Source organism: Canis lupus, chromosome 5 (genome assembly GCF_003254725.2).
Source record: "Canis lupus dingo isolate Sandy chromosome 5, ASM325472v2, whole genome shotgun sequence".
NCBI classification, from domain to species: Eukaryota; Metazoa; Chordata; class Mammalia; order Carnivora; family Canidae; genus Canis; species Canis lupus.
Window position 1 is genome coordinate 30299943 of NC_064247.1, and position 24109 is coordinate 30324051.

Below are 24109 nucleotides of genomic sequence, written 5' to 3' on the forward strand. Positions count from 1 at the left end.
AATGAAGTAGCCGGATAATCACTGCTCCTTTCACAACCATGGAGACAATCTCTCGTGCGCTTAGGCCAGTGTGCTTTCTGCTTCCCAGCTGCAGACACCCTACCCCACACTCTCAGCCTGGCTGTGGGTGGGGACTTCATCGACTTTCAACACTTGGGAGCACACCACCTTTCCCAGGAAGCCTCCCCTAGTAAGCTCTGGGTGCAGTAAGACTCTCCTCCTCTGGGCCGTGACAGCCCCGTACATCCCTGTATGTGGCGTCTCATCCATCTGTGTCCCCGTGAGGGGCACAGTCATGGCCAATTTGGCTCTAGGGCTCTGGGGCTGGCACGGGGCTGGCACATGCTAACCACTCCATAAACACGGACAGAAATAAAAGCAGGGAGTGGGCAAATGAGTGAAGGCCAAAACTCACTAATGCTTACTTTGGCAACTCTGCACTGCTGCAACTTGACATCTGCTTCATCCCATTCTTCTTCTAGCTCAAACCAGCCAATAGGGTCATCCTCGCCAAGGTCATCAGCTGAGCAACCAACCCTGTAAACACAATGGTAATCACAAAACATTTTCCTATTTCTATACTTCTCAAGGGTTTAACAAATAAAGCAGCATCTGAGTGGCACTGAACTGTATGTGTGGCCTACAGTTAACAACCAGGGACGGGTTGTGGCACCTGGTGCCTCTAAGTGTGTGAAGTAGTTGGTGGTGATCCCCTCCCCATCCCTCAGCCTCCTTATCCGTGACATGGGAACCAGCACCAGTGCCAAATATAATCTAGGAACTAAAGAGGAAGTCTGTTTCTCTAGATAGCTGGCATATTTGAAGAATGAGACACGAAACCAAGGTATCGGAGATGAGCAACTCAGGAGGAAGGAACAATGCAACAACCACTGTGTGCTTCTAGAAGTATCCAAAGGAGAGGCAGGTTCTGTCGTTTTCTTTCCCTAGGTCTGGCTACTATATGGACAATGAGCCTGAGGTTCGGTACACTTGCAACAACTGGAGGGTAAAAGCCAGGGAGCGTTCAGATCCTATAACTCCAAAAAAGGAAACTGTCAGCCTCCAATTTTTTTCCTGTTCCTTAAAAGGTCCTTCCAGGGAAGCTAAAGGGAGCACAACTCCAGCCACTTCTGTTTACAAACCAGACATTTGAATTGTACTCCCTTTTCAGGAATTAAGTAACCAAAGGAGAAAAAGGCAGTCTTTTCAAGTCACATCTCTAAAACTTTCCAGTACTTAGCCTGTAATATAGCTAGCAAGCTAGCTACACGTGTGTGTTCTGTGAGGACGAGCTAACACGGGCATGAATGGCAAGAAGAGGTAAAGATTAAGGTCCTGAGTAGGTTCTGTAGCAGGGAGAAAAAAATGTTCTCCTCTTACCATAAAAATTTCATGACATAATTAATCCTAAAAACCAATAGCACAGGTAGTATTCTGTTCTAACCCAAAACCATTTCATCAATATCACATTGGAAGATTTTTAAATTTGCTCTGTGGCAGCCATTAAGAAACTCTTTCAGAGAGAGAGACAGCTGGCTAGAGTCAGAGAGCACAGAGAAGCATCCTTGTTCACTACACCACACAGCAGGCAGAGGGCAGAAAAGAGAACTTCACCCTCCTAAGTATGCACATTGCCAGTGGGCACAGGGGCAAGCTGACTTACCCACATCTGGCCAGAAGAACAGAAAAGAAAAGAAAAAGGAAGAAGATAGGTACATGTACATTAACATTTTGATCTGCAAACTGGAGAGAGATTGATACCATGCAGGCCAACCAGACTAAGATTTCAGAGCAGTGCAGGCTGGAGCCAGAAGCTAAAATCAGCAAGGGAGTAGTGAATAGGCCTACATCTAGGGTAAAAGAAAGACCTACATAAGGGGTGAAAGATCTTATTTAACAGCAGGTTTAGGGAAAAAAAAAACTTATTTTAATATGTTCCAAGAATAGGACAGAGCTGCTTAAAAACAAGTGTAATTTCTAGTTATCATCATCAAAAAAAGGGGGGGTACCTTTTGAAAAATCATATACATATATGGTGGGGAGGAAGATTTTAGGAGGAAGGGGACTTGTTCAAGTTCAGTTAGAGGCCTAGAATTAACAGTAGTGATCAACTGAACATAATGTAACCGCTGAAGGGCAGTGAGTTCTCCAGCAGGAAGGGGATTCCAGAGGCTGAGCAACCATCTGTCAGGAATGCCACCAAACCAAGTCCAGCAGACAGAGAGAGTTGTTCTAGATCCATGCTATTCAAAGTGTGGTCCACGGGTGGGGAACGCCATCACCCAAGAGCTTCTTACCAGAGTCTCCACCCAGAACTACCAATCAGGATCCATGTTGAACACAGTCCTTGGGGACGCGTACACACACCCAAGCTTGGCAACACAGTTCTGGATGACAGTTAAGGGCCTCTGGTAGTTTAGCACCCCATCACCCAAGACAAGTCTAGGGCTCAGCTCTGTTAACTCACTGCTAGGAATGAGGGGGGCAAGGCTGCCCGAGGCTCACCAATGACCTCTGGGCTGAACTGGGCAGGTCCACTTGCAGACTTTATCCACCTGAGCCTGGGTAGCATGTGATACTGCTGCCCACTCTCTTCCTTTAGCATCACTGCCCTTGGCTTTGCGATGACACACAGGGGCCTCCCTGCTGCCTGTCAGCATGCTGAGCTATAGGGTCTCTCTTCTCTCCCAGGCCACATACTCTTCCAGAATCATCTAACTCACTTAAATCATCCTTTAAATGTCTCTCCTGTTGGTACCTTTCATACCTCTTCCCAGCTCCAACGCACATGTCCAATGAGCTGCCAAGTACCTCAAAGTCTGCTGAGACCTCAAGTTCAACAGAACCAACACAGAGCTCATCAGCTTCCCCAAAGACTGTTTTCCCAAGTCATTTTCTATAGAGAAGAACACTCCCAGTGGCCTCACCTGCCTAGTCCTAAGTCCCTGGCTCTCCCGGTGCCTGCGGCATCCTTACTCCTCTGCTCTACACTCAGTCACCTTCTGGTGGTCTCTCACTGGGCCACCACCTCCCCATCACTGACAGTGCTGCTCTGGTGAGGTGACCCCTGCCTCTGGCTGCCCCCTCCTACTCCATCCAGCTTCCATGCTGGCTCTCCCCTGGCCACACACTACATGCAGTGTGACCCAGAACAGTACTGGTAAGGCACACATCTGGTCTCCTTATTCTTCCCCCCATGCTAGCCCCCTATCCTTGCTTAGAGGATCAAGCCCAAGCCTTGACCCAGGCTGCCTTCTGGCCCTCTAGCTCCTGTCCCGCCACTCTCCACCTCACAGTACACTTCTGATATTTGCAAGTCCCTGAGCTCACCGTACTTCACCCGAGTTCTCAAGTCTGCTCTGCTCTTTGCTCAGGATCTCTCCTTTCACTTCTTCCTGTGGCGGTTCCACGGTACATCGTCCTTTGTAGCTCTTTCTACAAACAACACTCCCTCCAGGGTCTTTCCTCCCAGAGCCCCCACCCCTCCTGCCCAGTGCTGACACTGTGAGCTGACAGTGAGCAACACAGAGCAGGGACTGTGCCGACGTGTTCACTGCATCTCTTTTGCACCCAGCATCAGGCTCAGGGCAGAGTCGGTGATTAAAAGTATCTCCAATAAAAGCATGATTAGGAGGGGGATGGTTGGAGTATCAGTAAGCTTCCCAGTGACTAGGTAACACTCATGACAGTGTAGGCACGCATCAGTACCCAGCCATTCTGGAGATGCATATGCCTGGTTATAGAAGGGACCAAGTTAAGAATCTACAAGCAAATTACAACATGTTTTCACAGATACTGCTAGAAAGCAATGAATGTTCATGACCACTGGGGATATCCAGGAGCAGCTCTTCCACAAAGACATGAAAGCATATTTTGCCAATAAGAAAACACATATGGCCTTATTAACTACAAAGATTTTTATTCTGTTCCTTACCTGCTCTTTACAAATTGCCTGAATTCCTGAAGCTTCCACTTGTCATATTTTTCAAACCTTTTGAAGTGTTCTTCGGCATGAAATTTTTCAGAAGATGAGTTATAGGCAAACACCAACCCACATTGGGCACCGATGCCACCACGTCGAACCTAGAAACAGAGATCTAGCTCAAATACATGGAAGGTACAAAAATCCTGTGGCTGTTTGTTTCCAAATAACATGGTTAAATTCAAATGGCTTAAAGGGAAACTCAAAATGATATTTTGAATACATTAAGTCCTGGAAAAAATTAAAAAGCTGCTTCCTAAGAAGAGAGCCCTTATCTTTCTCAATCCTCATACTCACACATTCCCAGACAAAAATCTACTCATCTCTGTGCCCGGTGCTCCGCTACAGTCCTGGCACGGGATAATCACTCAGTGAGAGGTGAAAATCCAGTGACAGGGACTTGGAAACGTGACTCTATGTTTAAAAATAGCAGTAACATTGCTTAAAAAGGATAGCGTGAGAATTACCATAATCCTGATCTGTGTAACTTGGAAGGCAGATTCAGTTCCTGCAGAAAAAATGGTACTTGCTCTGGTCTTTCCCGTCTCTGTAAGAAACCCTGCAAAAGGAAGACACTGAAGTGAGGACGACTGACTCGCTTGTCATGACCCTAAGAACTAACGGGAGAATACACACCGGGGGGTAGTGGGTGGGGGGTAAAACTAGTCTACCTGGTATTTTCATAAAACTCAGGAAGAGAGCTCCCCTCTATATAGGTGCGAGCTCACTGCCAACCCCACCTAACAGCCTGTGGCCAGGCACGGCCTCCTCAGCACACAAGCTTCCCAACCACACTGGCAGCCCTGCTCTGAGGTAGCAATAAAGAGATATCAACTTTATACAGATTGTGACTTGAATTCAAACACGCAAAAGATAGGACCACCAGTCGTCTTTCCATGCCATTCCTAAACCTGCCTGATGCTTGACCAGGTTAAAGGCACGTGGGTCTAGAGGACAACGCAGGGATGACGGAACTTCAGGAACACTCTGGCAAGGAAAGACTGTGCAAGACTTTGACACAGGCAGAAACGCTGGCCAGGGGTTCTGTTGAGCACACTCTTTGCACTCCCTCCACCGTTCATGGTTTGTGAGCTACTCAACTCCATAAACCGTAGAATAAAGACAGTTGTGCTGACGGTTCTGTCTGCAGAAATAAAGACGATGTTCTGTGGAAAGGTACCTGCTGCTGCTTCATGAAGACTGATCAATGCTGCACCTACTTGCAGGTCCCTGTGGCTTCTTACTGTCTGTACGTGTTTTACGAATTCTCCTTTGAACTGTGCATAACACCTCCCTGGTCTCTCACTCATTAATGAGATAAACAGTGTAACCATCCACTTTAGATTTGTATGAGTCATGGTTTACCTCTTTTGTTGCTATTATCCTTTAATAATCCACAAAAAGGTCTGTTACCAGACCCAAGGCTGTCTTTCTCTTTCAAACATCTGTAAATGATAAAATGCACACACATGCCCACATCAGCACCAACCACTCAATCAGGAACCATGAACTCACCGTCAACCACTCTGCCTGCTCAAGACCCAAAGATTAAACCCACCTCATGCTGCTTCCTTCATTACACTAAATTCAATAGACAAAAATGTTTGAAGTTGAATCGCCATGAGACAATATGCAAAAGTGTCACCAAAACTAAGAAAGTTAAACCCAAAGGAGCACAGTCTCATTCAGAGAGAGAAGCAGCTAGGGCAGGACCTAGTTCTGTGGAACAGTAACTACGTGGTAAGTGAGGAAGCCACACAGTAAGAAACCCACACAACTCACTTCCAGTAACCCTAATCTGTGAGCTGCTCTGCTGTGTGTTCAAAGCCTCCATTAACTGACCACCCGCACTGGCCATCTGTCTCAAAGGAGCTGAAGCGGTAACTACATTGAAAGAATCAGACACTTTTTAAATGGCATTGCCACCAAACACACATCGAAAGGTTTCTTCCAAAGCCTAAAACAAATACATCAGTAAAGCCTAAAAGGTGAATAAATAAAACTTTGTTCTTCCTTTCCTTGGTTAAAAAAAAACAAAACAAAACAAAAAAAAAACAGCTCATGTGATGTCCTACGGCTCCGTTTTTTTAAAAGACTTTATTATTTATTCATGGGAGACACAGAGAGAGGCAGAGAACACAGGCAGAGGGAGAAGCAGGTTCCCTGTGGGGAGCCTAATGTGGGACTCAATCCCAGGACCCCGAGATCACGCCCTGAGCTGAAGGCAGATGCTCAATCCCTGAGACAGCTCCCTCTGTTTTGATACCATTCCCCTACTCACCCAATTTCTTTTCTTAAAATGACAGTAAATAAATAACAAATCACAGATTTAAAATATTTCACAAATCTACCCCTTCGTTCCGTCGATAACACCTGGTAGTCCTTTAGAATACGGGACAGGAAAGTAGGCCGTTCGGAGGGTCAGTGTGGGGGTTCTGGCACTCTGGGCGGCAAAAGGCACTTGTCCAGAGTGGCACTTTGTGTATTTGGGAAGCCTAAAGTGTACCAGGGAAAAGAGCCTCTTTCCCCATAAAGGAAGAAAGAAATCACTCAAGACTCAGCTGTTCTGGCCGCAAGGACCTTCCCCTACCTGACCTATCTCCCCAGACTCACTTTCTGTAGTAAGCAACAGAGACCCAAACCTAGAGTTACAAGACACAGACCGTGATGGCATGGAGTGAGCGACCAGGGGAAACCAAGGCTCACACACATCCCACCTGTGTACTTGTAAGAAACATAACCAAAATTACCAGCCCACCAACTACAACTATTTTACAAGATCCATCCACAGGAGGGAAGTGGAAAGGAGGGAGGGGTGGTGGGCAGAAGAGTCACAGGGAGAGTAACACAGTACTCAACTCTCATTCTACAAAAAAACGTGCAGTCCTTTTGGACTTTGACTAGTGTTATAAATCCATATACCGTTTTTTAAGATGCTGAAAATACTGTGTGGTATTATAATGATGGCTACATGTCACTATACATTTGTTTAACCTCCCAGAACATACAACATCAAGAGTGGACCCTAAAGGGGGTGCCTGGTGGGCACAATCATTTGGGCATCGACCTTGGATTTGGCTCAAGTCGTGATCTCAGGGTTGTGAGATCAAGCCCTGAGTCAGGCTCTCTGCTCAGTGCAGAGTTGGCTTCTCCCTCTCTGCCCCTCCACCTAACATCCTCTCTCTCAAATACATAAATAAATAAATCTTAAAAAAAAGAATAAAAAGAAAAAGAAAGAAAAGTGGATCCTAAGGTTACCTATGGACTTTGAGTGATTATAACATGTTGACATAAGCCCATCCTCAGTAAGAAAATGCCTCCCTCTGGAGTGACGCTCCTCATGGGGGAGGCGGTGCATGGGGGAAGGGGTTATACAGGAATGCTATGTGCCTTCCTCCAATTTTGCTATAAACTAAAACTGCTCTAAAGAAAAGTCTTAAATAAAAGAAGAATAGATGGGACATGATTTGAAATGGTAATAAAAGGGACGCCTGGGTGGCTCAGTGGTTGAGCACCTGCCCCTGGCTCAGGGTGTGATCCATGGTCTCAGGGTCAAGTCCCACATCGGGCTCCCTGCCTGGAGCCTGCTTCTCCCTCTGCCTACATCTCTGCCTTTCTCTCTCTGTGTCTTTCATGAATAAGTAAATAAAATCTTTTAAAAAAAGAAAAAAAATAGTAATAAAAGTAAAATAAAAAGATAAAATAAAACAGAGACTTTTCAGTGGATAATGATGAGAGTACAAGACAAATCCACCTATAGGTTATGAGAAGGTTCTGTCTTCTATGCTCTGGAGACAAAACTCCTGACTCTCCAGAGAGTGAAGAAAAATGCAGAGCCTTTGGCAGAGTGGTCTTGCCTGTCCTGGGTCGGGGAGGGAGGACAAGAGCCCACTGTGGTGGTGGGAGAGTGAGCAGCCTGTGTGGCCCTTAGCAAGTGAAGGAAATGTCCTTGCAGAGGCTGCGCAGCACAGAGAGGACCGCAGCAAGGGTCTGTGGCCTGTAAAGTCCACCAGGGAGAGGAGGTGCCTTAGCAGAAGCACACAGGGGACAGGACAGAGGAGAGGTGACCGCCAAGAATGCAGGTGGCCATGAGGAAGGCTCAGGAGAAAGCAAATTCAAAGCAGGAGGGCAATTCGTGCCAGTGTTTGATGGCTGCCAGCACATTCCCCTTCCTGGGCTGAATTAGCCATGTTCCCAACAATCCACTGACTCTACGGGGGCTCACGCAGGAAGTGAGCCAGTTGGCCAACAAGACGGATGAGGAGAGCCTCACCGACACCCTGGGACAAGGCAAAGGGCCCACACCACGTGAGAGAGAGCCTCCGCAGCTCTGTGTTGGTACCAAGTGAGGACGGAGGCTTTCTTCCAGACATTCCAGATCCAGGTGAGCCATACTGAGATAGACCCTTCCCCTTAACTATCTTTTCAGCAATATGCTTCGGACCTGCTGAGGTTTTTAATGCTTTAGGACAACACAATATAAAAATCATCTGAATTTAAAAATGGTGACTTTGGGATGTCTGGGGGGCTCAGCAGTTGAGCGTCTGCCTTCAGCTCAGGGCATGACCCTGAGGTCCTGGGATCAAGTCCCTCACTGGGCTCCCCACAGGGAGCCTGCTTCTCCCTCTGCCTGTGTCTCTGCCCCTCTCTCTGTGCCTCTCATGAATAAAAAAAATAAAATCTTTAAAAACAATCAATTTTTAAAAATGGTGACTTTTTAGATTCCAAAAGGAAGAGTCCTCGCTTTTCAAAAACGGAGGGCTCAAGTATATGCAAGCCATTACAAGTGACTGACACCAAGCGGGATAGCCGGCTGCCCTACAGAAGGCACAGATGGTTATAGAACCACTGCCTCATGAAGGCCAACCTGGTGCGCAGCCTACATGTCTTGAGCAGCCCAAGGCCCAGCCCACGGTCCCCACAGCCAGAGGACACACTGCGGCCTCTCCTGCTCACCAAACATGGACAGACCCACCACTCACCATCTCTTGTCCACGGCTCGACAAGGAGGTTTTCGGGCCCTGATTTCTCTTCTTTCCCTTTAACATCACAGGCCTGAAGGGTCAGCTGAAGAGGTTTACCTGATCGAAGAAAATAGAGGTTGAAACGAGAGGTTGAAGGTGGTGCTAGTTTGTAAAAAAATAAAAGCTAGCAGGCATGCCAGTGGAAGTGGAGCACAGGTGGCCCCCACACTGCTGACTGCAAATGCACTCATGTAACAGCTAAAACAGAGAAGCTATACTAGACAAAAGCTGGCACCGTTTTTCCATGCCTTCCTCAAACAGACCACGCAGAGCTCTACATCCCTATGTAATTCCAAGAAGAGGTCTCTAGAATAACTACTATTCTGAAACAAAGCACATCATAAGATACAGATTCATACCACAGATTCACAGTTTGGGAGAGGGATTCCTAAAATGGTGTTTTGGAGACAATAATTAATTTTATTATAATTGCATTTAAATATATAAATAATATCTTAGGGTCTTGGGTGTTGTTCCTTTAATATACCTGCAGGCAAATTTTGAAAGTTTTAAGAATTTTTAAAAGTACCATTTGCTACGATGACCTGAAAGCTTTTCTTCCTTTCCCTTTTGTGTTAAGACTATGATGAATACCCATTAACCTAGAACCCAATCCAGAACTAGGACACTGCCAATAACAAACATTCCTGCATGCATCACTCCCCTATCCAGTGCTCCCAGCCCAAGTAACTGCTCATCTGAATCGATAACTTTCCTGGAGAGTATTTTCCAAACACTACATACCCTTGCCATCCAGCTGTGCTTGCTACAGGCCCCTTAACCCCACAATAAAATGACCTCTTCAAATTTAGGGGGAAAATTGGATTTACCAGACATCAACAGTATGACCGTAATTATTAAACATAAAATAAATTATTAAGTTGTACTAAGGCAAAGGTACAAATATCATGGCAGAGACAGCACTGTCTGCCGCTCTAACTGAACAGGATGGGATCCGATACTGGACTTTGTGGACAGAATCTTTAGCACTAGAGGCCGAGACAGTGAATAAGCTGTTCCTCCCACATTCACTGAGAAAGGTTAGGAAGGCCCATCCTGGTCAGCAGGAAAGCACTAAGGTGGACTCTTTGCTGAGCCCTGGTGGGCAAAGCGGTGGCAGGCAGGCAGCTCTCAGAGGGATGGCAGAGGGGTGCAAGTCTAAGACCAGGATCCCTCCCTCCCTGAGATGGAAGGTACTCCAGCTTCCCAAACCTATTGGTCTACACAGAGACACACCTGCACCTCCTCCAGGATGGCTGTGATCAAACGGCCACTAAGCCTAAGTGATCAGGCCAGTAAATCCCAAGAGTACAACCCCGGGGACACTCAGGCCCTCTTCTGATGCTGCCATCAATGAGCCCATACCCTCTTCTTCTTGCCCTCCCCATGTAGGAGAGGCTATGTCATCCCGGAATCATGGAGGATATAAGAGGATGCCAGGTTAGTGATGGGTTTGCAGCTGGTCCAGCACGCCTTACTCGTTTACCGTATTTAAGGAGCAGGGTCTGCCTGACTGATGCCATGGAGGAGATGAGGGACGAGGCATCATAGCGTGTGTCCAGGTGGTCAGCAATGGTACACAGACAGCTCAGCACTTTGGCAACACTTCCTCTTGCTAGTGCAAAGGCCAGAAGAGTCAGCTCCACCTCTGGAGTTGAACAGCAGCTATAAACAAAGAGCAAAAAACTTTTCACTTCTTAAAATCATGAGAAAATCCAGGCAGCCCAAATCCCACATCACTGACCAGCATCAGTAAAATCACATAAGACATGCTTTCTCTGTGTTCATCAGACATACTTTCTCAAAATCCACAAGATAACCTAAAGAAAAACTAAATCAACCCATAGGACAAGGAAATTCAATCCTTACCTCTGTGCCCTTACTCTATAACTATTAAATAATACTAACAATATCAATTTTAACAAGTCAGACTGTATCAACCAAACAACAAATAAACCACAATAAAAAAGCTGCTACAGGGATCCCTGGGTGGCGCAGCGGTTTGGCACCTGCCTTTGGCCCAGGGCGTGATCCTGGAGACCCGGGATCGAATCCCACGTCAGGCTGCCGGTGCATGGAGCCTGCTTCTCCCTCTGCCTATGTCTCTGCCTCTCTCTCTCTCTCTCTATGTGACTATCATAAATAAATAAAATAAATTAAAAAAAAAAAAAGCTGCTACATAAAAAGCCTCTGCTACAAAGAACGATTACTAGCCAGACTACTAGCCAGATGTCAAGAGCTCATTCCCCCAAGTACCAACAACTTACCTCAGGTGTGCTCCAACACATGCCTGTCTTTTTAAACCCGTTACACTGCAACTTTTCAAACTGTCGGCACTCTGACACAGTTTCCTCAGGGCCAGGTGGAAACAGGACAGAGGACAGCAAGCACTGCCTGTCAAGCCACTAAGGAGCCTTGCCTGGGCCCACAGATGAGCGGTGTGAGCACCTACGCAGAGGCAGCAGGTGCCGGGTGAGGCCATGGGCTGGGGCTCCAAGCAGGTGGAGAGCCTCTGCTCTGGGGACTCTGAGACACCTGTTCTGGCTGCATCAGAGGCACCCCCACCTCCATCCCCACCCCCTGAGATCAGGTGGTGTCGCTAGATCATGGAGCTTAGAGGGCTAAACTATGATTTCACTTTCTCTTCAGTCACTAAAAATGAGCCATTTTTAGCATTGATATTTAAAGCACTAAAAAATAAAAAAAAATAAAAAAAAGACTTAACAAGCATACAGACCATCTACCCTTATAAGCCTCAGTCCCATCTACCTGGACTTTACCTAGTTATCCTTATGAGGAAGCTGTCCACCTCTTCTAGAACGTTGGGAGACAGGAAAGTTGAGACATCTGTAGATCCTGGTGAGAGGGAAAGTGGAGGCATGTGCTGTAGTGCCTTCCTGCAATTGTGAGATGGAAAATCAGAACAAATCCAGGCAAAAAGGTAATTTCATAATATTTGATGAAAACCAAATTGTTAGGCACCTGTTGGGATTAATCCCTCACAAAGTGTTCCCACAGAGAACTTGGCACACAACATCAAGCCAGCTTTTCCCCTAGGAGTCATGGTGCCAAGTAACTTCATGGAGCTTCCTTCTTTCTTATTTATTCTTTCTTTTAAGAGTTCCATTTCCCTCCACGAAGACTCATCCCACTCTTTGAGAACAAGTCCTCATTTCATGTAGGGTGGGCAAAGACACACAAACTCTACAGAAAACCCCAAAGTTCTTCAGATATGTGACCCCGCAGGGGCAGAGCAGGTTGTGGCCCAGTAAGAAGATTATTTATACATAAGATTGTAAGATCGATAGCATCTAAAGACATGCCAGGAATTTTCTTTCCCCCTAAACATATGAGCACCTGTCACAGTTTCTATTCTTGCCTGTGTTTCTTGGCCTTTCTGCCTTTTTTTTTTTTTTTTAAGATTTTATTTATTTATTCACAACACAGAGAGAGAGAAAGAGACAGAGAGACAGAGACACAGACAGAGGGAGAAGCAGGCTCCATGCAGGAAGCCTGATGTGGAACTCGATCCTGGGTCTCCAGGATCACACCCCAGGCTGAAGGCGGCGCTAAACTGCTGGGCCACCGGGGCTGCCCACCTTTCTGCTTTAATGTCTGCTTCAGTGTTTCTCTTCTTTCGTCTCCTCTTACGTTAATCTTTCTGAAGTTTTACCTCCTCCAGACTAGCAGCCATCAAACAGATTTATGCAACCAAAAATCACAGGGTCCTCCTTTATGCCAGCAAGTGTGCTGGGTGAGTGAGTCCACTGTGAACAACTTAAAGGCATACAAAAAATAACTCAAAGTTCTACAACTGACAGTCAATTATATGGTAACAATAATGAGAATCCCTCGAACAATTTATTTCTATTTCAAGACAGAGACACTAAGATAAAGCCAATACTGTGTCAGCCTCCCTCTGCTCTCATTCTTCCCTTGCCCTACAAGGAGCCATGCAGGACAGCAGCCACACCAAATGCAGCTGCTCTGCGAGTTCAGCACTGCACATGAGCATGCAGTGATTGACCAGATCTATTTCTACTAAGACAAGTAAACAATTTTGTTTCATAATTTTTTTATTTTTCCTCACTGAAAATTTTTCAAAAAATTCTACAGTAGCTTTAGATCACCGATACTTAAACATGAGGAGTAAAAACATAATTGCAGATTAACAATTACAACTGTTTAGATATACAAACTTTATATATATCCATTCCTCAACAACCTATCTTCACAAAAATAAGGTAGAGAGCTCTCCTTCTTCCCCTTCCTGAAAGCTCAGTCCATAAGGCAGGCACTTGTGTGTTTGGGTGGGAGGGCATGGCAGCATGGTGGCCCCTGATGGGGTGCTGAGCACCGTGAGAGAGGATCTGCACACGGGATGGCCCACCAGGGCCACTGCAAACCCAGAAGAGCGGCCTGGTGCCAGGCCAGGGGATCCAGGGGATTCAGCAGAGCATGTGCACAAGGACAGCCCTGCAGAAGCCCTGCCAATGGTGCTGGAGCAGGAGTCGGGTGAGGAGAGTGTCCAGGTGAGGGCATGGGAGATGGAACACTGCTTACGTTGATTAGGACTAATTAAATAAGTAAATGTGGTAAGGGGGGTGGGCAGCAGTTTTCTCATCATCAGAGAAGGGAGGTGCAATTACAGAGAGAAAACTAGAATGAACACTGGTGCTGGATCAGGACCGAGTATCGCTGCAAACTCCAGCACCAAAGACACAGAAATGAATATGGCTGTAAATGTATGTAACGTACACAATGTGCATATTACACACATGTGCATATTACGTATGTACAACACGTACTTCCTCATGGGGTCCACTGAGAGGGCCTGAGATATGCAATACCCCACCTGCAATGAGCTCCATGTGTTTCATTCCTAAATATCATTCTCCACTAAAAGGGATAATGACTCCTCAGAAACAATGGTTGATTCCGGGACTAACACAGGGAGCATTCAAGACAGGCCTGCGATACTCTATTGTTGTAGAAAGTAAGGAAGCGTTCCAAGCTGCTGAGGACATGTCAAAAGGACACGTGAACCAGGCTAATGGGGTTCCCACTGGCCAAATCTGGGCCACTCTAGACATCAACACTGTGATGTAACCCACAGGAAACCATGAGTCCACACCCATATAAAGTTTGAGGAAGAATGGGACATTTACAGTCTCAAAGCACATCCTCACAAAATACTTACTATACCAAGACAAAAAAAAATCCCTTTACAATGGAAAAATCTGGCAGACTCCACTTCCTTCAAGGTGTCAAAGTTAATATGAGCAGAACTAGCAGAGGACACTCTAACGTTGTGGGTCACCTGACGGGACATGCAATGAGAACACATCCTCTTTCTGTGATACTCCTGCTAATGACATAAAACCTAAATTTAATCATTATGAAACATCAGATAAACCAAAACTGAACAACACTCCTAGAAATAATTTTCATTAACCTCAAAGTCTTAACATAGAGGAAAGACTGAGGAACTGGTCCACACGGAAGGAGACTAAGGAGACATGACAACGAAACACAAAGTGTGGCCTGGGTCCTTTTGCTACACAGGTCATTCCTGGGACAATGTGAGAGACCCAAAGGGGACCTGAGGCCTAGATGACAGCACTGTGCATCCCATGAACTTCCTGAGCTAGACAGGGGCAGAGAACATTCCCTGCTGGCAGGAAACACACACTTGTATACTCAGGGACGACTGGGCACCAGGTTTGCAGACCATTCTCAAGTGGCTCAGAAGGAAATAAAAGCTGTTTGTACTGTACTGGCAATATTTCTCCAAGTTTCTAATCGATGTGTTTAAAACAATTTTAAACAGGAAGCATGACAGAGGAGTATGGACAAATATGGGTCTCCATATGTGGCCTGCCCACAGGAAAAGGTTCACTTAACAGCAACCACAAACATTCTCACAGGACATCCAGGGAACCCTATCAGCAATCTCTCTCTCAGGGACTGAACTTAAATATAACACGAGTACTTCCTTGCTTTTAAGGTTACATGTCACTACTTTTTGTCTTGGCTGTTACCACTGTGGCTTTTTGCCCTAAAAGGTTTTGGGGGGTTTCTTTAGATTTTTAATGTTTAATTTTTTTAAATTTAAATTTAATGAAGTTTTAATTTTTTACTTCATTTTAACTTACTTTTACTTTCTTAATTTTTATTTTCAAAAGTGCTCTCTACATTTAAAAATAAATTGTTTAGTATCTTTGAGAAGATCTCCCTCATTAGTGAAAAGATTCTCACTCAACCTTGAGTTCCAAGGCGTGATTCCCAGGAGTGCAACCCTGCCCGGTGACACGCCTTGGGGAGCGTCACAGGACCCTCATCGGTGACACAGGAGTAAGTTTTACATGTTTCACAATGTGAGTAGGTAAATAATGCACAGCATCTGAAGGTGCTGTATCTGATACAAAGTGCTCCATGAATGTGAGCAACCTGCCCCATGGGTGAGGAACAGAACGGCGCCTGTGACCCCCATCCCAAAACGGGAGCTGAAAGCAGACAAGACACACCCAGGTGCCCAGGGCTAAGCCACAGAGTCTCAGGGTCAGGCGCAGAGGGGGACTTACTGCGTGTTGTGCAGCACTGTCTGGACGAAGGCAGGGTTGGTCTCCATGGACGCCGTCACCAGAGAGGTCAGCAGAGACCAGTACCAGATTGCAGAAGCATCTGACACGGAGACCCCAGACTTCTTAACTCTCTGAAAGCCAACAGCCCTCAGACCATGAATTCTAGTGTCACATCCATCGCTAAGACAACGTTTTATGTTAATCTGGACATCTGTCAAGCGCAAACGACAAATTCAGTGTTGGATTAACTTCTTCAGTTCAGCAAAGGCTAGGCTCCCAACTAAAAGCAAAATAGTAATTCACATTTTGAAAAGAAAATTCTGAAATATACTTTGAAGCAAGAAATAAATAATGTGTACAATGGAGCTAGCATATAAGTTTGTCAGATAAGCATCACCAAAATTAGGAGTCCTAAGAATAACATGTAAGTGTAAGGGTGGCTTAAACCTTTCCATCACAAAGTTTCTTAGGAATTGATGCATCTTGAAAATTAACACAAAGATCACTTTTTAAATCCCAATTAAATACACAGGAAGAAAATGTCTAGAATTTTTGATAGTGTTCTGAAATTTTGATTTAAACAATAGCTGGCTCACAGCAGTTGTGAGAATTTATTTTTAATAATCAAGTCCAAATAGATGACACAGGCATGACTCACTTTTAAGAGCTGTCACAATTTCTTATTTGGGTTGGAGAGGAGGAGGTGACAAGTTCAAAAGCACACAACTGAGAGAAGGGAGCAGCACAGTGTGAGACAGCAAGCGTCTACTCCAGGAGTTTAACTACTGCTTTGCCCAGGGATGAGACACAAAGACTCTACCTCCCTAGGCCTCAGTTCCTCTGAGCAAAGTAAGAACACTTCTTTTGGCCCAGGAAAGCTTAGGAGAAATGAGACAAAACATGAAGCATCCCGGCTCCCTGAATGCAAAAAGCCTGGAAAGAAATCACAGAATTGTGATTATTTCCAAAATGCCAGGTGTGAAGCAAAGTTATAATTGTATAAAAATGGAAACAAACTGAATGTCCCAGAATAAAGGGCTGGTTAAAATAAAGACAAATTCTTACATCACTAAATAAAGGTGTGCAAGAACACATGGTCTGACAATGTGCTAAAAAAATTAAACGACAGCACAGAAAGAATATCACCATTCTTGTAAATTCATGTACTTAACCCTATGTTTTATCCTAAAACATGTGCATGTGTGTAAACCACACACACATAAGAAAGGTTCTGGAAGGATCCATACTAACATATTCACAGTGACAATCCCTAGGTAATGAGATTTTGAATAATTTCTGTTAATCCATATTTTTTTAATAAGGAAACAAGAATAAAATACTTTTAATTAAAAAAGGCTTCTATAACCCTCTACAACACCATAAAAGTGAAATAATGGCTACTCCCATGTGCATCACGAGAAGCAAATCAACCTCCCAAGGAAATCTGACGGTTTCTCCACTTTAGAGGTCTTCCCACTGATCAACCTCCTCCCCACCACCTGCCATCCAGTCCCCTTAATAGAAGGACAAGCATCTGGGCTGACTCACACAGCTGACTAATGTTGGCGTTCTCCAGAAGTGTCACATAGCCAGTGACATTGCTGGGAATGTGCACATCGCGGACATCCTGAAGATCGCTGGCACTTCTGCCCACAGCGACCGTCACCTGCTGCGGCATGTAGCTCTGGTCAGTGGCAGCCACAGCAATGGACAAGTGCCTAAGCACAACATCTGGCTTCATCTTTAAGCTGGAAAACATAGGGAGCACAGACTACAAATGTTTATACAGGTTGTCATGGGCCACATTCACAGGTCCCATCTCCATGATCCTAAAACCAACCAACCTGAAATGTTATGAGTTTCAAAGTCCTTATGAGCTTCTGCTTATGTCATGTCTGTAAAATTTCTTTCCATTCAAGATTAACCTCACATTCCCTTTTAAGCTATCAGTACAGGCAAGCAAGTACAATATGAACATCCTAAAAAAATCACTTTACCTGGCAAAAAGTAAATTCTAAACCTCGAGAACTGAATATATTCCCTCATCTATAAATTAGATGGCCAAAGGTCATATATACTCTCTATGAGAAAACAAGATAATTATTTCTATTTTCACCAACCGAAATTAGCCCATTCTCCGAAGAGACAGGTGACAATTTAGATGGCAGCTTCAAAACTTCTATAAATACCAGTTTACTGCCATCAATTCTACCCCAGGGTTCCTGGTCATCCCATTCCCTACTCATCTGCCAAACTGGCCAAGACAGCTGCATACAGATTTTTTAAAAGCATGGAAAGGATCTTAAAAGGTAAAATCACATCTGAGATAAGAAAAGTATTTGCCCCTTGTGATATTAATTTTTCTGAAAAAGTAGTGAAAAAGATTTGAAATCAGTATTATAAAATACTAGTCAAACACTATTTTCTACCTTAAAATACCAAGTAGAGGAATTATCCATGTTTATGAATACATGAACCAGGTAGCATGATTTCATATAATTCCCTTTATTCTTGTTTTTTTTTTAAGATTTTATTTATTTATTCATAAGAGACACAGAGAGAGAGAGAGAGAGAGAGGCAGAGACACAGGCAGAGGGAGAAGCAGACTCCCCACAAGGAGCCTGATGTGGGACTCCATCCTGGACCCTGGGTCACGCCCTGAGCCAAAGGCAGATGCTCAACCACCGGTCCGGCAGTGCTCAGACTGTTGAGCCATCCAGGCGTCTCTCCCTTTATTTTTTTTTCCTTTACTTTATTCTTAATGCATTTTCACAAATAGTCACAATAAGAAAAAAATCAAGCAGTTAAGTAGAAAGTATTCTAAAATTTAGAAAATAATTTAATGCATTAATGAGACAAGAGAAAGCAAGAGGGTAATTTTCTTGGACTCTCAACTGGTGTTACACCACCCACCGAATCCAGTGTGAGCGAGCACTGCCATCTGATTGCCAGTATGATGATGTTTCTCCATTTGTCATCTTGTCGATGTCTGCAGGGTTGGAGGATGTTTCTATGTAAGCGTAGCACTTTGCTACTGACTTGAGTTTATCCATCTCTGGGCTTCTGGTTAGATCTCCAGGACTTTCTACAGGGAAAATCAAATTCTATCACATGACATCTCTTTCACAAAGGGGAAAAAAAGGATCATTTAAAATATCTAACATAAATATGCTTGGTATTTTGGCCCTGGAAAAATAAGTATTCCTTAAAAATCGCCTTCCCAAGAACCCATATAAAGCAGATATTGGCCAAGGGTTGCTCCAGGACCTCTGTGGTAAAATACTTAATGATGTATTTGCAAAACCACAACAGGGAAGAAAATGGTATCTTTCAGTTTAAATTTATATTTCTTTAATTACGTGTGAGATTTTATAAACCTTTTGTGTTTCTGAGAGCAGTTCAGTCCTATCCTCATCTACATTCTGCTGGGTCACAAGCTTTCTTACCAGTTTGTATGCTATAGGACGCATATACACATGTACATACAGGGGATGTTTACTGTGAGCCAGGCACTTTTCCATATTTTTTCTAGGTACTAATTCAGTTCAGAGATGAGGAAACGAAGGCACAGAGAGTTAAGTAAGTGTCCAAGATCAGAGTTAGTAAAAAATCCAGGCTGTTGCAACATGTTACAAAATGTATTTTTGTTCCCTAGAATATCATTCAGCTTTTGACTCTGCTTATGATATTTTCTGCTGTACTTTCAGTTGCATCAAGTCTTAGTCTCCTGTAGTTTCCGGCTCTCTAAGTCTTGCTTACCAAGGTCTCCCATCAAGAGTTGTGCACTAGGACTACTCTCTTCTGGTACTTTACAGTTTCTTTGCCGTTGAACATTTTAATCCACCTGAAATTGGTTTCAGTGAATGGAACTGAGGTAAAGAATCTGTTTTATTTTTTTCTCCAAAGGCTGGCCAGTTACTCTAATTCCACTCGCTGACTAATTTGCCTTTCCATCCATTTGCAAAGCTGACTATATCTGGTCCTGTATTCCACGGGTCTGTTTCTGGACTCTATTATGTTCCATGGACCTGTCTATCCACACTATCAACTTCTGAGTGAGTCCAGACTGAGTGTAGTGGCTTTCCTCATTGATTCTACTACCACTTACAGAGTACCTTCTACGTGGCATGTACAGTTCTGGGTGCTAAGGATAATAACATGAACAAGGCAGACAAAATGCAAAGAAATAATAATGTCACAACTTCAAATAATAAGTGCCACTGAGACCATGAAACCTACAAAGGTGATAGTGACCAGAAGATGAGAAATGGTGGGGTAGGGGCGTTAATTAGATAGGGTAATGAGGTAGGGTAATGAGAGGTAGGGTAATGAGGAAGACCTCCCTGAAGTCACATCTGAGCAAAATGTGAAGGGGGGAGGGGGGCAGGGGGAGAGACGAAAACAAGTAAGCAGATCACATTCTTAAGCTACAAACTGGTTACTGTTCCAGTTTTCAGAAAGGAAGGCAGGGAGAAGACCTCATTTATACTGCATTTGGAAGAAACAATGACAGAACATGTGCAGGAGCCCCCAGCACACACTTACACTTACCCTTTTCTCTCTGTACCAGCTGGTCCAAAGACTCCTTCAGAACAGAAGCCCTCATGGAGCACATGTTACTGCAGTGGTCCAGCATGGGGCAGGGGATGGCCATGCCGGAGAGCCGATTGCGGTGCAGGAAACGCAGGATCAAGGATGCGTGCACACCCAGACCCTCCTTGGACTCTGAGAATATGTCTATGAAACCTGGGCAGACAAAACCCATATTTGGTGTTTTTAGGAACCCACCACAATAGTATTCCCACACTCTCTGCCTAGTGGCCTATCAGAATTGGCTGAATTAAAAGCAACCATTAAGAATCTTCATTGATATTCTCAGCTTTCATCATGTAAAAATCTAAACAAGTTTTAAGAAATGAACCAGTGGCGGGGGCACCTGGGTGACTCAGTCAGTTAAGTGTCCAACTCTTAGCAATCTCAGCTCAGGTCTTGACTTCAGGGTCATGAGTTCAAGCCCCACACTGGGCTCCAGGCTGGGCATGGAGCCTACTTTAAAAAAAAGAAAAGAAATGAAATGAAATGAACCAGTGGTAATCTCAATTTAAAAATTAATTTTGTGGCGGCTGGCTTAGTCATGGAACGTGAGGCTCTTGATCTCAGGGCTGTGGGTTTGAGCCCCACATTGGCCTGGTGAGATTACTTCAAAATAAAATCTGTAAAAATTTTAATTTCATAGAATTTTAGAAGACTTACAATAAATTATTTCAATCCAAGCTTTAAAATGTATAAGCTCTGAAATACTGACTAGAAGGGTTTTTTTGTTTTTGTTTTTAAAGATTTCATTTATTCATGAGAGACAGACATAGGCAGAGAGAAAAGCAGGCTCCCTGCGGGAAGCCCGATGTGGGACTCGATCCCTGGGGTCAAGACGTGAGCCAAAGGCAGATGCTCACCCACTGAGCCATCCGGGTGTCCCTCAACTAGAAGTTTTTAAACAAGCTTTGCATATAGCATGTCGACTAGGATACAGTTTATCGCATTAGAGAGTTTTTACACTACACTATGTAAGATGTGATTATGATAACGCAGCCACTGCCTTGCCCAGGATTCCTGGTGGCAATGCATAGCAGATAAGGCTCTGCCCTCAAGTGCTCCTCCACTATCCCACCTTCCCCTCCAGCATGGCTCTGTGGAGTCAGCCGGTTCTGTGTGTCTCTCTGGCCTCAACATCACCTGTTCATACTGACTGCCCCCGACATCCTGAGTGGCCCTCCTGGCTCCCCTTTGTCTGGCATTAACATGAGTAATCTTATGGAGACACAAAACACAGGATGTCTACCCTGGGCTAAAACCCTTTCACAGTCCATCATAACGTACCATGTATATACAGGAACCATAGTGCCTGTAACCCCATGTGAAGGGAGAAGAGGATAAACCCAGCAGCTTCTCCTGGGGCTTAGATATACTTGCAGATTTGGGGGGAATTTCTTTTCTGTTGCTAGAACTTCTAATGATCATATCAGACATAACAAAAAGTGCCTACATTATAAGTGTATGGCTCAATGAACTTTCACAAAATGAACACCCCATGTAAGCAGCACCTCAAGCAAGACTCCAGAAGCCTCAGGAGAAATTATTTTAAGTGTAAAACAAACAGGTTATATCCAAGACTAAAATTTCACATTGATTTTTTTTTTTTAAGATTTTTATTTAAAAAAAAAAAAAAGATTTTTATTTATTTATTCACAAGAGACACACAGAGAGAAGCAGAGACACAGGCAGAGGGAGAAGCAGGCTCCACGCAGGGAGCCTGATGTGGGACTCAATCTCAGGACTCCAGGATCAGGCCCTGGGCCGAAGGCAGGCACTCAACCGCTGAGCCACCCAGGCATCCTTTCACATTGATTTTTAAGATAGAACACAAGGATGAGGAGAACTGTGCGCTGGAAGCACCCCATCACCCCATCCTGATGACACCCCCCAGACAAACCCTGGAGACACAAGTTTGATTCCCCAGGACTCAAAAATGCGTGCCACCTGTTGCCATCCGTGTATAAGTTTTCCTCCATGGCAGACCCCATGGCAGCAGTGAGGTGATGACACTGCTGATGGCACACCCATGTGCTCAGGACCCAGGTGGAAGCACAGACTTTTCTAACGGAAACATTTCTTTATAGGCTGACGCGAGCAGCAAGTCTGGCAAACACTACGCACCAGAGCGATGATGTAAGAAAGGGACAAGCTCTGATCTTGCTTAGGAAGAGGGACAAGGAAACAATCCCAGGAGACAGGCCAGCCCAGCTCACCAAGGTTCAAGCTAAGACCATGATAAAGCAATTTCTTTAAGCTGAGTGATGAAAGAAAATGTTGACTAGATGGTCCTAGTCACAACTCTGGTATACAACCATTCGGGATCCAAACCCCGAGTTCTTCTAACCTAACTCACCTCCCCCAGCCACCCAGAGCAGCCGTGCAGTAAGTATTCTCTCAGGTGGGTCCCCTGGTCTCCCTGCTTCCTCTCCTTCCAAACATGAGTCTGAAGTGTCCACATAAAGCTCCAGAAGCTACCCATGTGCTGGTAACACAAAAGTGGGAGTAATACATAAATGCCAAGATGTAATTTAGCTAACATAATTCAAAGCATAATTTTAACTGCCATGAGAGTAGGAAAAAAGTTCACATGTATGGACCACCTACAATGCTCTATAAAGATTACATAATTAAAGACATTTTGAGGAAGGATGGAAATCTGCATTCTTCATTAATATACAAACGTCATCCTTCCCTAGCTCAGCATGGCCTCCGCAGCAAGCCACAGCGGTCAAGGGCAAACACGTACATTTATGCATCTAGCAAGTCTACCTGCCTCCACTGCTGCTTTGCCAGGCTCTGCGCTAAGCATTACAACACCAACTGCGGAGTAGGAAAAGTTCTGAGATAAGCTGAGGCTAAAAGGATGATATGCAAAGTTTTTCCTTTCAAAAACTCAACTGTTTTCTCACTGGAAAAAAAAGAGAGTAATTTAATTTCGATTCTGTCTTCTGAGTCCCCAGAAGAAACCATTACATAAACACAAAGTTTTTTCATAGGTACCATGTAAAAGAAGTATTACTTAATTTTATATTACTTTTATTATGACTTAAATTTCAGAGTGATAGCTTTCTAATAAACAAAAAACCCACTGGATGTCTACCACATACCAAAAATGTGTTAAATGTGAGGACACAGCAGAAATAAAAGCTCACTACCCTCATGGAGTTCACAGTGTTAAGACTAAAGACAAACACAGAGAAGAGGATAATTAATGACAGTGGTGACATGAGGCAAAAGACAAATGCAGGATGCTGAGAGAACATACGGTTCAGGCCAGGACCAGCTTCCTGAGAGGGTGAAATTAAGAGGTCCACTGAGGAAGGTAGAGCTGTTCAAGCGTCACTCTACTGGGAACACAAGAAGGTGACTACCTGGAACAATGACTCAGTTTGTGTGCTTTATGGAGACTCGTGGAGAAGCACATCTATTTCCCGCTGGCCTCGCCTCACCTGTGGGATAGCAGCATTCACGTCGGCCCTATGAGAGCACTCTGTGGTCCTCGACACTCAGATGAGAGCCTTACCTGGGACAAGAGAACAGGCCTGCAGCTGTCTGATGATGTGGCTCAGCTCCCCCTGGAGATTGGCTCCACTGGAATTCTTCAGGGTCTCCAGCATGTTCTCAGCATCAACAGTACCATCGCCCTCAGCATCAAACTGGGCAAAGGCCTACAACATAAGTGATATAATAAAATCACGTCTGTTCCAAATCCAGATACTTTGTTGCTGCCAGTGCCCTGGTGGTGGTTGGGGAAGGAGTCCATTTACATCACTCAGAGAATAAACAAGCTCAGGACAGTAAGTCACTGCACTCTACAGAGAATATATATAAGTGTCACTACAGAGACACACAGTGTTATAACCTCCCTTTCCAGAGATTAATCTCCTTCTCCAAATAATTACAGAAAGCAACCAGGGCAACATTTT

General features: G+C 44.6%; 1 protein-coding gene across 4 annotated transcripts in view; it reads right to left on the reverse strand.

Annotated features, from left to right (window-relative positions):
- The window catches only part of ZZEF1 (zinc finger ZZ-type and EF-hand domain containing 1), a 101311-nt gene that overhangs the window by 60842 nt on the left and 16360 nt on the right, over positions 1 to 24109 (reverse strand). For 3 of the 4 annotated variants that reach the window (XM_025461944.3, XM_025461943.3, XM_049110057.1), the window contains exons 2-12: positions 23707 to 23851; positions 20142 to 20336; positions 18504 to 18675; positions 17139 to 17338; positions 15591 to 15801; positions 11787 to 11903; positions 10493 to 10671; positions 8965 to 9063; positions 4450 to 4541; positions 3935 to 4083; positions 426 to 537 (exon numbers count right to left, since the gene is read on the reverse strand). In XM_025461944.3, coding sequence (XP_025317729.1) covers positions 426 to 537; positions 3935 to 4083; positions 4450 to 4541; positions 8965 to 9063; positions 10493 to 10671; positions 11787 to 11903; positions 15591 to 15801; positions 17139 to 17338; positions 18504 to 18675; positions 20142 to 20336; positions 23707 to 23851 — 1671 coding nt within the window. Of the gene's footprint in view, positions 1 to 425; positions 538 to 3934; positions 4084 to 4449; positions 4542 to 8964; positions 9064 to 10492; positions 10672 to 11786; positions 11904 to 15590; positions 15802 to 17138; positions 17339 to 18503; positions 18676 to 20141; positions 20337 to 23706; positions 23852 to 24109 lie in introns of those variants that run through there. The other variant, XM_025461945.3, reaches the window with a different exon arrangement.